Source organism: Stegodyphus dumicola, chromosome 1, assembly GCF_044657685.1.
Source record: "Stegodyphus dumicola isolate Sdum_Otavi_A_Nest chromosome 1, ASM4465768v1".
In the NCBI taxonomy this organism is placed as follows: domain Eukaryota; kingdom Metazoa; phylum Arthropoda; class Arachnida; order Araneae; family Eresidae; genus Stegodyphus; species Stegodyphus dumicola.
The window spans coordinates 107,026,575-107,039,628 of NC_140768.1; the positions used below are offsets into that span (position 1 = coordinate 107,026,575).

General features: G+C 32.0%; 1 protein-coding gene and 1 long non-coding RNA gene across 7 annotated transcripts in view; both read right to left on the minus strand.

Moving 5' to 3' along the window:
- The window catches only part of LOC118204049 (arf-GAP domain and FG repeat-containing protein 1-like), a 91,136-nt gene that overhangs the window by 19,595 nt on the left and 58,487 nt on the right, over window positions 1-13,054 (minus strand). For 5 of the 6 annotated variants that reach the window (XM_085818949.1, XM_035376370.2, XM_035376371.2 and 2 more), the window contains exons 4-5: window positions 10,769-10,907; window positions 10,600-10,677 (exon numbers count right to left, since the gene is read on the minus strand). In XM_085818949.1, coding sequence (XP_085675075.1) covers window positions 10,600-10,677; window positions 10,769-10,907 — 217 coding nt within the window. The remainder of the gene's footprint in view (window positions 1-10,599; window positions 10,678-10,768; window positions 10,908-13,054) is intronic. The other variant, XM_035376372.2, reaches the window with a different exon arrangement.
- Window positions 1,102-9,078, minus strand: LOC146999190 (uncharacterized). Its single transcript, XR_015041724.1, has 2 exons — window positions 7,405-9,078; window positions 1,102-1,177 (listed from the first exon to the last, which is right to left on the minus strand). It is a non-coding gene; the product is annotated as an uncharacterized LOC146999190 (long non-coding RNA).

Sequence of the window (13,054 nt, forward strand, 5' to 3'; positions counted from 1 at the left end):
GCACAGATCGATGCATACAAAAAGATGCAGTGATAACCCCAAAATCGACTACTATGGATATTTAGTGAAATGGTGCTGGGAGCTTTGAATGCTCCAATATAAACCCAATAATTGGCTGATAGTGGCCTGCACATGAAGACTGCCACTAATGGCAAACTTCTGACATGAAAGACAGTGATGTCATCAGCAGGAAGTCACTTGGGCATTTAAATAGGACAGTGTGGTATTCAATAACGAGTTTCAATATTGTTTACCTGACAATAGACACTAGTTAAAGAGTCTGGAGGCACTGGGGGAGTAGAGCTAATTGAACTACTATTTCTGAAAGCCACACCGTTTGTGAACTTGGCATAACGGTTCGAGTTGCCATCAGTCACAATAGCCAAGTCACCCCTGTTGTGCATCAGAGGCACATTGACAGAAAGACGATATGTTGATGAGGTGTTGCTGATGAGGTCTATCTTACCTTCAACATCTTCAGAATGGTGTTTTCCAGCAGGAAAACACGACACTGCGCACAGCATTCATTAGCCAGTAAGTCTTGCAGCATGTCCCATTGCTTCCTTGGCCTGCGATGTCTCTTGATCTTTCACCAATCAAGCACATCTGGGACATGATTGGTCACTGTTTGCTCAGCCCCTGCCATTATTGGAGAACCAACTTCAAAGGACAGTTCAGAACATATGGGCTTCCATCCCTCAGGACACTATCCACAATCTGTACCTCATAGAGTTGCAGCTTGCATCGCCATGAGAGGTGTTAATATCTTACCGATTCCTTGTATATTTCAGTACAGTTTATTTTCCTATAAATATTACTTATTTACATATGTATGCTTTATCTGTGTATCAATTGACATCACATTCTCTTCTGTCTTTCATCGTATTGCATTTTCTATGTCGGGCAGTGTACAGCTAAACTACTCACATTAAAAAAAAAAAAAAAAAAAAAAAAAAAGAAAAGAAAGAAAAAGAACGTTAATAAAAGGAAAATTTGCGCTCAAGCCATCTGCAGATCATGCAAATCATTTACAATCATAAATTTAACAACATAATTAATTATTTAAATAAACTTTAGGATACAATACAAAACATACACATTTTTTTTTAACCTCTGTTTAACTCGTGTTGGACAATAATCCAATAAAATGTCATCTGTGAAAACATGATCAAGTATGCTAAGGAAAAAAAAAAAAACTCAGTGTCACTGAATAGCAAAATATAGTAACAATATTAATTAAATTTGACCACTGAATAGTTTGCACTGTCTGTACAAGCATAATTACTATTATGTTATACTGATTTTAGAGAAATATCACACAACAGAATAAGGCAGAAACTACACTAAAATAATAAAAATTTCCAAAGTCAATTGAATGACCTGGATACATCCATAATAACATATAAGTCCTCTTTTAGCAATGAAGACAGCCACAGCATCAAATCCAATAATGTCGGAAGAACTTGAAAATATTCCTCTTACAACAATTTCATTTTAGTCATTTGGACCCAGATTCATGGATCTGATGCTTCATTCAATAGCACTTTGAAAAACTTCAACAAGATTAATAACTAGAGTCCTTGGGAGCCATTCAACAGTCTCATGACTAAGTTACTTTGGTCTGGTAAGCAATAACCCAATATAATACCACAATATCCCCTAATAAAAAGAAAATCAATTACCAAATTCTAATAACACATAATAATTGAAGACTTTTGCACATACTGGGAATGCTTCCCTTACTATTAAAAACAGTAATGTGGCCTGAACAGAACCACGATGATTGGATGGGTCCTGACTTCATGTTGTTGACAGCCTCTTGATTTCAGTTTAGTATAGCAGGAACCAAAACTCACAAACCATACAAATCGGCAAGATTCTGGAAAATCTATTTTTTAAGTTACATTTGTCAGCACAAATCAATAATGATGCATGAACAGGATATCAACTTCTATGGATTTGAATAGCCTGTTCAAAATTAGTACACAGAATTGAGTCTCGTAACACAAGTACTATTGCTTCTACTATGGTCTGTATTAGTATACAATCTACAGTGGAACCACGAGATATGAATTTAATTTGTTCCATCATTAAGCTTGTATAGCGAATTTCTCGTATCTAGAAACAAATACTGAGCTCGTATAGCGAATTTTTTATATCTAGAAATAAACATCGAGCTCGTATAGTGAATTTCTCGAATCTAGAAACAGACTTGAGCTCGTATAGCGAATTTTTTATATCTAGAAATAAACATCGAGCTCGTATAGTGAATTTCTCGAATCTAGAAACAGACTTTCCCATTAAAAATAATGGAAATCTAGTTAACCCGTTCCACACCCCAAAAAATCTCATTACCATCTCATATTCAGTCGATGTACCTGATGTTTTTCGGAGAAGGTCCAAATAAAGATTAGCCTTAGCGCAAATGATAGCTTCCAACACTGAATTGTCTTTTAACTACTTTTTGTTAATCCACATCAACAACAGATTTTCCACATCTTCTAGGATTTTTGTATGATGCTTGGATGTAATGGTAACTCCTTTGGCCACATCAAGTTTCTTAATTTCTTCTTTAGAATTGTGCAAATTGTCGATGTCAAATGGTCGTAAGTCTTCGCCAATTCCGTTACTCTTACATCACGTTTACGTTTGTCTATTATTTCTCTCTTAATTTCAATGGCTACAGCTTCCTTGGTTTTCTTTGCTTGCAGCTCTTCTTGGTAGGCATTGTGAAATAATTCTTTTTACATTAAACGTAAAAAAAAATTAACTTGCAAGCATACAAACATGTAGATTAAAGAATACTGAGTGATCTGACAAGGGGACTTCTGGAGTCGAGCCAGACTGGAAAATGATGCACGCATACCAACAGCCTGGCTCGTTACTTAAGTCAATGCTTGGATTTAGAGACTAATTTTTTGCTCATGCTTTCCTTGTATATAGAGGTGCTCGTATCTCGAGGTTCCAGTGTATACTGATTCCTCTCATTAAGGACATGATCAAACATCATTTACTCCTTGGGTCCTGATATATCTCTGAAGGGAAAACAAGTCCATGATTTTGGGCACATCAAAGAAAGAATAACTCACTAACCTTGAGCTAAAAAATGCATTCAAATGATATTCAAATAGTATTAGGTGTACTATAGTCTCTATAAGCCACAACCCATTTATGCGGACTGCAATCATTTTGTTCAGTTTCCATTCAGCTAGTAGTTGCCAGTACACATTTCCCATCACTCCTATTCCTATTGTTCTAGCCATACAGTGTAAATTATGCTGTTGATACAATCTTGTTAAAGAGCAAATAAATTAACAGACAATTTTTAAAAATTGAAACCAGGTATAACATTGGCAGTAATCGTGATCTATATAACAATACTGTTACATCAACTTAATTATTGTTGAAAGCACAAATCAGTCATGAGGCATGCATACTTTTAGTCAATCCCAAATTTTACTTAAATTTACATGCTTGCAGTAGTTAATGTCTGACTTAACTATATTCTTAACAATAATTAAAAATAAAATATCATTTCATATGAAACAGTTAAATGTAAAAATGTAAAATATAAAGCTTCCAATTAGAATAATAAAATATTCTCGGAAATTTAAAAAAAAAAATTCTTTCCTTATGCTTCACTAATTTAAAAAAAAAAATGTCAAATACAGTATCAAGTCCGAGATCCGAACTGGTCGTGACTTTGGAGAATCTAGATTTTTCCAGATATTAGATCATCTGTTTAAATATAGCAAGATAACAAGTAGCAACTATAAAATTAAAAATATGAAATAGTTGTTTACAAAATAATGAAGCTTTTATATGCTTTTGAGGAGAAAAAATTACCTTTATTAAGCATTTCTTTCAATGTAAACTATTTTACATGCTTTTCATGCTAATACACTGATTTTATAGACAGATATAATTTCTTATTCAGTAACCAAGTTCCACTGCTCAGTCCTGACCCTGCCACGTCAAGAATTCTTGCTAAACTGTCAATTAATATTTTTTCATTCTCAGCAAGTTTTCTGTCACTTTCTTCACTGTCAGAAATGATATTTCCTGGATTTAGAATCATATTACAAATTTCACTCATCATTACTTAATTTATGAACTGGGCATTGTCATCTCAATGAAAAATTTGTTATATCATCTTCATTTATTATTCCATATTTCTGTAAAAAAGTGTATTCACTAGAAAATTTCACTTTTCGTTTGCAATATCTGAATAGCTTCAATTTCTCGGCTATTATCATAAAGTTTAGCTAGTGTCCTATTGACGATATATAATGGGATTGATGACCAGACATTTTGTTCTGCTAAATTTTGTCTTGCTTTTATCAAATACTGATGAAGTAAAGCTTGAATTATATTAGCTATTTATCATACTTAAGCTTATTTCTCACACATGGTTAAGTCTATTATCATTACTATGTCCCGAATAAATGAATTCCCATATATACTTAAGGCTTATCTGGAGTCAATGTTAGATATTTTTGGTCTAATGCTGTCTCTGCGGGTCTAAAATTCTGTAGCCAAGTGTCCTAAATTCTAAAAATTTTGCTGCCCCTAAATTTTACACCCCAGTGCCTTCCCTAAATTATAAAGATTCTGCCATCTTTTAACATCTTCACTCAGTGCTTCTCTAAATTCTAAAAATTTTGTCTCCCAGTGTGGCAGCACTAGCTCTGGCTTATCTGAATAACAAATCAATTATTCTCAATTCAAACAGAACTAAATGTAAACTTTTGGCTTATGAGTATCATTTAAAAATTTATTTTCTGCATATAGAAAGGAATTTCTGTTAAATTTCTCCTCCTGAACATACTGAATATTTTGCAGTGGAGATAGCCGAAGTCTGAAATCATTGCCAAATGCAATATCAAAATTAAAGATTACCATACTCTTTGGTATTCAATTATTAATACAAAAAATTGATTAAACATTGCTGTATGAGTTATTTCTCAAGCTACAGTGTGTTGCTAGTCATATGATGATGCAATCAAAAAGTAATAAATAACGATTTGCCAGGCTGGAATCAGTGGAGAAGTGAAATTAAAAACACAGATTTTGGATTTTGTAATGTATATGATGAAGAAATTTTAATACAAATTTGATGGAACTGTATCAACAGAAATAGATAGGAACTGGGTTATTAATTTTACATGAAATGTTTGATAAGATGACTTTCTGTTTTTTAACTTTTGGCACATAGCAGACATACTTCCTACACATCATTTAATCTACTCTACTACCAGATTAAAAATCTAATAATAAATTAAAAATTAATTTATTTTTACTGCAAAACTTAACACATTCGCTGCCACCAAAATTTATATATCCATCCTCAGAAGCCGAATTTAAAAAAAAGTGTTTTAATGATTAAAAACGTTCCTAATATTTTAATAGTAAAGCCAGAAAAAAAGAAAAACCTTTTATTTTCGTGTTTAGTGTAAAAAAATTTCGGACGCTCTAGAGCGTCAGTGGCACCTCACGTTCAACTTATCTGTATGCCACTGACGCTCTGGCGCGTCTCATCATTTTTCTGCGAAATTATTGACACATTATATAAAGTCACAGTTTAAAAGAAATAAAACGTTTAATTGGATAAAGAGAAGTGAAATTTATGAAAAATTATAAAATGTAACAGTAAAACAAATATGTATAAATGTAAATGTAAGATTATAAAATGTAACAAATATTGTATAATATACATAAACAACATAATAGAAAATGAAAAAAAAATTAAACTTATTACAAACAAAATGTCAGTGTAGAACAGTACTGCATAAATATATTATCACTTATGGTATATTTCACAGCAATTCAAGCAATATCCTGGCTTGTCGGGACAGTCACGGCACTCATACGTAGTGTCCGTGCGTTTGCCTTGAGATGAACAAGATGTACACCTTTTTCTTTGTATTTTGGTTTTACCAGGTGCAAGTTCTCTTTTCTGAAGAGTATGTCTGAGATTCTTGGGAGTCGGCTTTTGTTCATCTGTTGATGGCTAAAGTGATTTTACAACGTTCAGTCAGTACTCGTAAAGTGATATTTTTTTTCCGGAATATTTATTATAAAAAGCATGTGAATTCATTAGCATTACTTCAATAGTATGAAAGAACAATTTTTTATACCAGCGTAGTGATTTTCTCTCCGAGAGATAAAATGACAGCATTTGATCTTGCCGATCTACACCAGACATAAATGCATTATATTTGATGATTGGCAGAGGCTTCTGCTTTATTTCATTTTGTTTATTTAAAATGTCAACCATTTCATTTTTGTATTCCGTAGAAATATAAGACACTTCACGCTTATCTTTCCATTTTCCGATCATTACTCCCTGACAATACCTTTCAATAGTATCGCCTTTTCGCAATTTAGTAGTTTGAACATTCTTTGGAGTGTTTTTTCGAGTGGTTCTCAATGTGCCTGTGCAGTGTGTCTTTTTATCTAACAGTAACTTGGCCAAGTCAAAGCTATTATAATAATTGTCCATGAAAACATGGTGACCGACATTTAATTTTTCATTCAGTAAATGCAAAACAATTTTTTGTGTATGGTTTTGCCCTCCATAGTCATCTAATAAACCAGTATACATGGCAATCTTTTGCACTATTCCACTTGATGTGCTCAAAATATAAAGTTTTATACCGTACTTATGTCTTTTATTCTTTATGTATTGGCGAAACAATAATCTACCTCGCCAGAGAACCATAGATTCATCCAAAGAAAGTTCTCTATTAGGATAATGTATCTCGCACATTCTTTCGTTAAAAAAATCGATAACAGGGCGTATTTTATATAACCTGTCTGTAGGTTGAGGTTCTCCAGGTTCACTATTTTTTTGCAAAATGTAATGCACGTAAAATTAATAAAAACCGATTTCGGCTAATGCTATTTGCAATGCCTGCATTATGAAATAATGGGTCCTTCTTCCAGTAGTCCTGAAGTCTATTCATTCTTAAGCGCCGTTCCCACTGGGGTTTATCTGAGCTAACGGAGTCAGTTCCCTGTGTCGACTAGCTCCGCTGTGCCTGCAGTTCAGATTTTTCAACTTGCTGCTCTATGGGGAAAAACTGGTTTTGGGGATGGGTCGACTACGTTAGTTGTGTTCGTTAGCTCAGATAAACCCCAGTGGGAACGGGCCTTTACTGTCCCCATTTGCAAGAATGCTCCCAAAAAAACTAAAAATTCATCCACTTTTAAATTTTTCCAAAGCGTTATTCGTGACTTTTCTTTCGTTTTATCGCTATTTTGTATTTCTAATGCGTAACGATTTGTTTCTTCGACTATTTTTTCCAGAAATACTTCAGTGAGGAAAAGGCGAAAATATCCGATAGGAGTACTTTCAGTTGGCTGTATTAGCAAGGACTCAGATTTTGTAAATGTATGACTTACCATGCAACTTGAATCTGTTTTCCAGTCAACCTGTCGGATTACCGGTAATTGTTGATCTTCTGTGTCAGAATCCGACATTTCTAAGTTATCCACAGCGACATCACTATCTCCTTCCGATTCGCTCGTAGAATCCCAACCGTAATCTTCATCGTCTACGCTGTCATAATCAGAAAGATCACTCTTTTCTAGTAATTCTAATATTTCGGCATCAGTCAGTTTTTTACTTACTTTCCTTTTCTTAGGCTGTGAAGGTCCTGCAATACTTGTACTGTCCGCCATTTTTAAAAATGCACAAAAAAAAAAAAAAAAAAAAAAAAAATTAAACACAAAATTTAAAAACCACGCACTGAAAATATAAAAATAATGCTTCACTAACGTGCCGCAAAAACCTCATCGTTCAACCTCCAAATCCGAACTAAAACTAAAGCAGTTTACTTATCATACTCGATTGTCGCCCCAGAGCGTCACCGGCATGGGAGGTAGCGCCATGCTGATGCGCCAGCGGCAGCGAATGTGTTAAGAAAGTTTCCACAATTTTCTTTTCAAAATGCTTAAAAATCTGTTCATATTACAGAAGGTTCTGGCTTTAATAAAACTGAATTTCTTGCAATCAAAAAAACTTTTCTTTTCCTCCTCCCCCTTAACCTCTCCAAAAACAAAATCCTTTTCATTACTTTTCTTGATGAACAAATTAAATAATAACTTTGAAAAAAAGATAAGCTACACATGGATTTAATTTTTGACTATGTAAACAAATACTGATTTTCAGATCTTTGATACTATCTCACCAAAACAGCAGCAATCTAATAAACCCAAATGTCTGGCCACCATAGTGCCATCAAGACAATTTTTTAGGTCTTAAAGCTCCCACAATATATTTCAGTTGATGGAAAGTGAAAAATGTTTACTTGTTTACAGATGAAATATAAATTTAACAAAGCAATGGAATATCAGAATTAAAGCCACTTAGCACGTTTTTGTTTTGTTATATTTCTTCAGAACCATACAATGGCAATTTGGTTTGGCTTCTTTTCAGCTGACCATTATTTTTATAATTATAGTTCACACAAACACATTTTTCTTACATATATATATATAGATAGATAGATAAGAAAAATGGATAAATATATATGAATAAATATATATATATATAAAGATTATTATTCCCTAATTAAGATCTAGGAACATGGGGATATTTCACAGCAAATCATTCTGATTTTTGTAGATTTGGATACTTGGCATCATACCCAACCTATTGAACTCTTGGGTGGTGCAATAAACTCCAAAGATGCACTGCCCACCATCTTAGACTCTAAATGAATTCATATGGCATAACATGCGTTCTAAAAGAAAAATTTCTCTGCTATGGTAAATGCTCTTTTTAATTTTATGCTTACTATTTAGTTTTACACGATTTCATTTTTTAGTGCAATGTTTATTAATTGCTATTTTTTTTTTTTTTTGTATTTTTATTCAATTATTTAAGAAGCCATAAATATAATCATACAGTCAAAAGTCGTTAATCCGGACTCGTCGGGACTTCGGCGATTCCGGATTATCGATCATCAGTTTAAATCTGGTTAGATTGCATGCAGAAATTATAAAATTAAAAATATGAAACCATAATTTATGAAATAAAGAACAATTATGATCTAAAGGGTATCAAAATTTACAAAAAAAAAAAAAAAAAAAAAAGCTTAATATTTATTTGTTTACTTTACTTTCTTCGCCATTGAAAGCGAATTATAATGACGAGGAATTTGATTTAAATCATATCAAAGACGGAGAACATCAAGATGAAATACTATGTTCAGTAAGGAATTATAAGCTAAATAAAATAAAAACATCTGCCCTGAAGATAAGGATAGTGCTGACAGATCAACTTCCAGTTCATTGCGTGCCGCGGCGCCCCCCTGCCGCAGAGCAGCGTGAAATTGATAAACAGATTTCAGAATGCTTAGATAAACAAAGGATATGCATTTATCCATTTTTTTTGCAGCAATTTCACTTTTTGTTTAATGGACTTCGAAACATACTTTCACTTTGTAGATCCTTTACATATTAGTAAATATATATCGGAAATTCTATTTGACATAATTGAAAGTTCAAGCTTCCTTTTATAAAATTGGTCTAACAGTTTGCGAAAAATAATAAGCCGGTCCCAATTCGAAGATTAAAAAACAACGCAATTTGCAACATTAACTAAATTAGATAATTTTAGCTTAGCTTATACCGTCCATTATACATTAAACGCGCATGCGTAAACGTATTTTGGGCATGCGCACACGCATATTCGCAGCCATAAAGGTTTTACGCGCATGCATCAACGCGAAGCATGCGCAGAAAGTTTGTAGCTTTGAGGTCCAGATTATAGATCATTCCGGATTATGGGTGTCCGAATTAATGACTTTTGACTGTATATATTTTCTGTATTTTTGTTTATTTCATATTTTTTCTTTTTCAGGACTTTTCAAGAGGGTTTCACGGTGGAAATTAACAGAAATCAAGTGGGAAAATTATCAAAAGGAATGGAAAAGAAATCAGCTAAAATGTGCCAGTATGACACCTAAAATGCATAGTATGGCTTTAATGGAAAAGTATTAAATCAATTACTTTCTGAAAGTCTGCTTATTACTGTACACTCTTGAGTAAATATAGCCATAAATGACTAGATTTTTAAATGCATTTTGTACGAGATGAATAAGGACTAGCAAATTAGTACAAAGGATTAAATATGTTTTGTATTGAGCTGTTCTGTTATAATCAATTTGAATTTGAGAGTTGAATTGATTTTTTTTTAATAGTCAGTTATATCTAGATGAAGATGTTAGACAGCATGCATGAAAAACAGCATTTGTGATATGGCATATGACAAGCTGAAAGAACTTCAAAGCACTTTATTTTATGAGATATTTTTAGAAAATATGCACATTCCTTTAACATGCAGCATGCTGAGAAAACTGCTTAATGTGAAAAATAAAAACAACATAAAAGAATAATAATCTCTATTTTCAATTAAGTATGGATTATGTAATCAATTTATAAACAGCAATGACTTTTGAATTCTATACTTATACATTTTAAAACATAAAAATTTTTTAATCAGAATTACACCATAAATTTTAGAAAAACGTAAATAGAATTTCATAAGTATAAAACATTTAAAAACCTGAATTTTTGGATAAAGTAACAAACCTGATTTTTCTACCGAGTTGAAAGCAGTTTCAAAATTGGCAAAATTCCCATTAGCTGTTGAAGCACTAGATGACTGAACTGTAAACATGATGCATGCATAAAAATTGTGCTACAAATATTTAAAACAAAAGTCATGACAAAAGATTATATTTTTATTCCATCACTTTACCCTGTGTATTAGGCGTACTATTTCCAGCTAATTCAGAAAGTAGGTCGATAGACCGGCTGCCTTGATTCTGAGTTGTTGTCTTTGTGCTTATGGCTGGAGCAGAAGCAGATGATACAGGATGAGGCCACACATCAACAGGCTGCAAAAGCAACAATAAATATGGCCAAATAAGTTTAGCATATAAGATGTTCAGTGTCCACAAAAGGCCTTTAATTTCAAAACCACTAGTCATAGCTATATATTTCCAATAAAAAAGTGCTTAAAATGAAACAAACAGCTTTCATAAATGTAAACTTAGCAAAGCATCAACCTTGTGTTTCATTCTTAAATTTAAAATAATATCAGCTTTATAAGAATAAAATTTTACTGTTTACATGATCTCCTAGTTTGGAAAATTTTACACTCTTTATAAAAAATTAAACATAAAAATTTGACTCTCATAAAACTGTATATTGCACACTGGAATGCACAGAGCTAAAATGTTTTGAATTTTCGGTATTCGCACATACAACATAATCTCATTTACCTAAATTGAAAAACAGCAATTTCTTAATACCACTTTCCTTTCTGATAACTCATCATTTAAATTTTTTATAACTTTTTTTTTTTTTTTTCTTTTAGAGAAAGAAATTACTCATTTTTTAAGCAGATAATTTTCAACAACACTGTTATTTTCCAATTCATTTAAACTAAATTTTTAAAGTCCACTTAAATTCATTTTTTATTTAAATATTAAGAAAATAACATACATTTATAATTATTAACAAAAAAGATTACATTTTTAAAGTAAAACTCAGATAAACAGCATATGGCAACATTTCTTCTGCCATCCAGTTAAAATTGTGCTGTTACTAAGCAAAAATTCATTTTGGAATTACAAGTCCCCCCCCCTTAAAGAACTTATTGGAATCTTTTACTGCCCTAAAAATTTTAAATGACCCAATTCATGCTGAAATAAATACTTCCAATTTGTCATGGCAACGATTATTTTTGTATACAAGAACTCTGGGGAAAAAAGTTCAGTTTAGAACAATAGTAGAAATTATTAATTTTGGGGGTTTTATAATGTAGTCAGTATGGTTTACTCTATCATTTTTGTTTTATGAAAGTTTCAATTGAGAGAGCTTTTACTTCTTATAAAGACATAGAAATTTTAGGGATAAGAATATAGGTTTACTAAAAATTATGATTACATTTGAGCTTTATAATTTCACACAAAGCAGCTTTTTCAAAATGAGGATAGACATATAAAGATTGTAGAAGTTATTTATAAGTAACATATAAAGATTGTAGAAAAAATCATAAAAGACAATTTTGAAAAAGAACAGCTGGTTCTAACATTAAATTAAAAACTTAATAAAAACATAGAGTATTTCTTCATTTTTGGATAATCTATTGTTGTGCACCTATGAGTTTGTAATAGATTTATTACACACAGGTCCAATGAGAGATTGATAGAATTTATTTTATCAAAAGAAACACTTCAGAGTTCTAGAACTTTCCAGAAAAATAGTTGTACAGCTCTTCACAGTATCAAAGAGTATAATCAATAGTAACACTTCTAACTACTGAGAACATTACACACAACACAATGAAAAGCACATTTAAAGAGTGAAGCTAACTCAGAGATATCTCAGTACTGTACTCATGCTGAGCTAACAACTGAGAGCAGATGCCCTCTCTGGTCTTAGATAGTTTTCACCTTTCGGCTGAGATAGTTCTAGTACTTTCTGCTTCTTGAAATAATTGGAAGGCAGGCGTGTAAGAGCCGAATTACAGTTACAGCTACACACAGCATCAATTACAGTTATTCAATTACAATATCCATTACAGTTATACACAGGGTTCATAGCCACATTTTAGTTAAAAAAATAAGCACCTATAAGCCCTTTTCAAGCACATTTTAAGAAAAAAAAATAAGCATCTGTCTAATTACATTATACACAACTGCATAACCTTAAAAGAAAAATTAGACTTGCAATTTAAAATATGAGCAATGCAATATTTATTAAGAGAATGAGCATTACCTCAACCATGGGAAACAATTAACTTTTTTTTTTTTTTTTTTTTAAATTTTAAATGACAGTTCAATTTACAGAATTAGTTTACAATGAGAGGAAAAAACTATGCAGAACTAAACTATATTACAAGATTTAATGATGAAATTTCAGTTCAAAATATAGAAAATAAATAATAATAAGCCATACTAATTGTATTCGATTGGCACCTAATAATAAATACAATTTATTTTTTCCACTCATATTAATATTTAAATAATTTAACTTA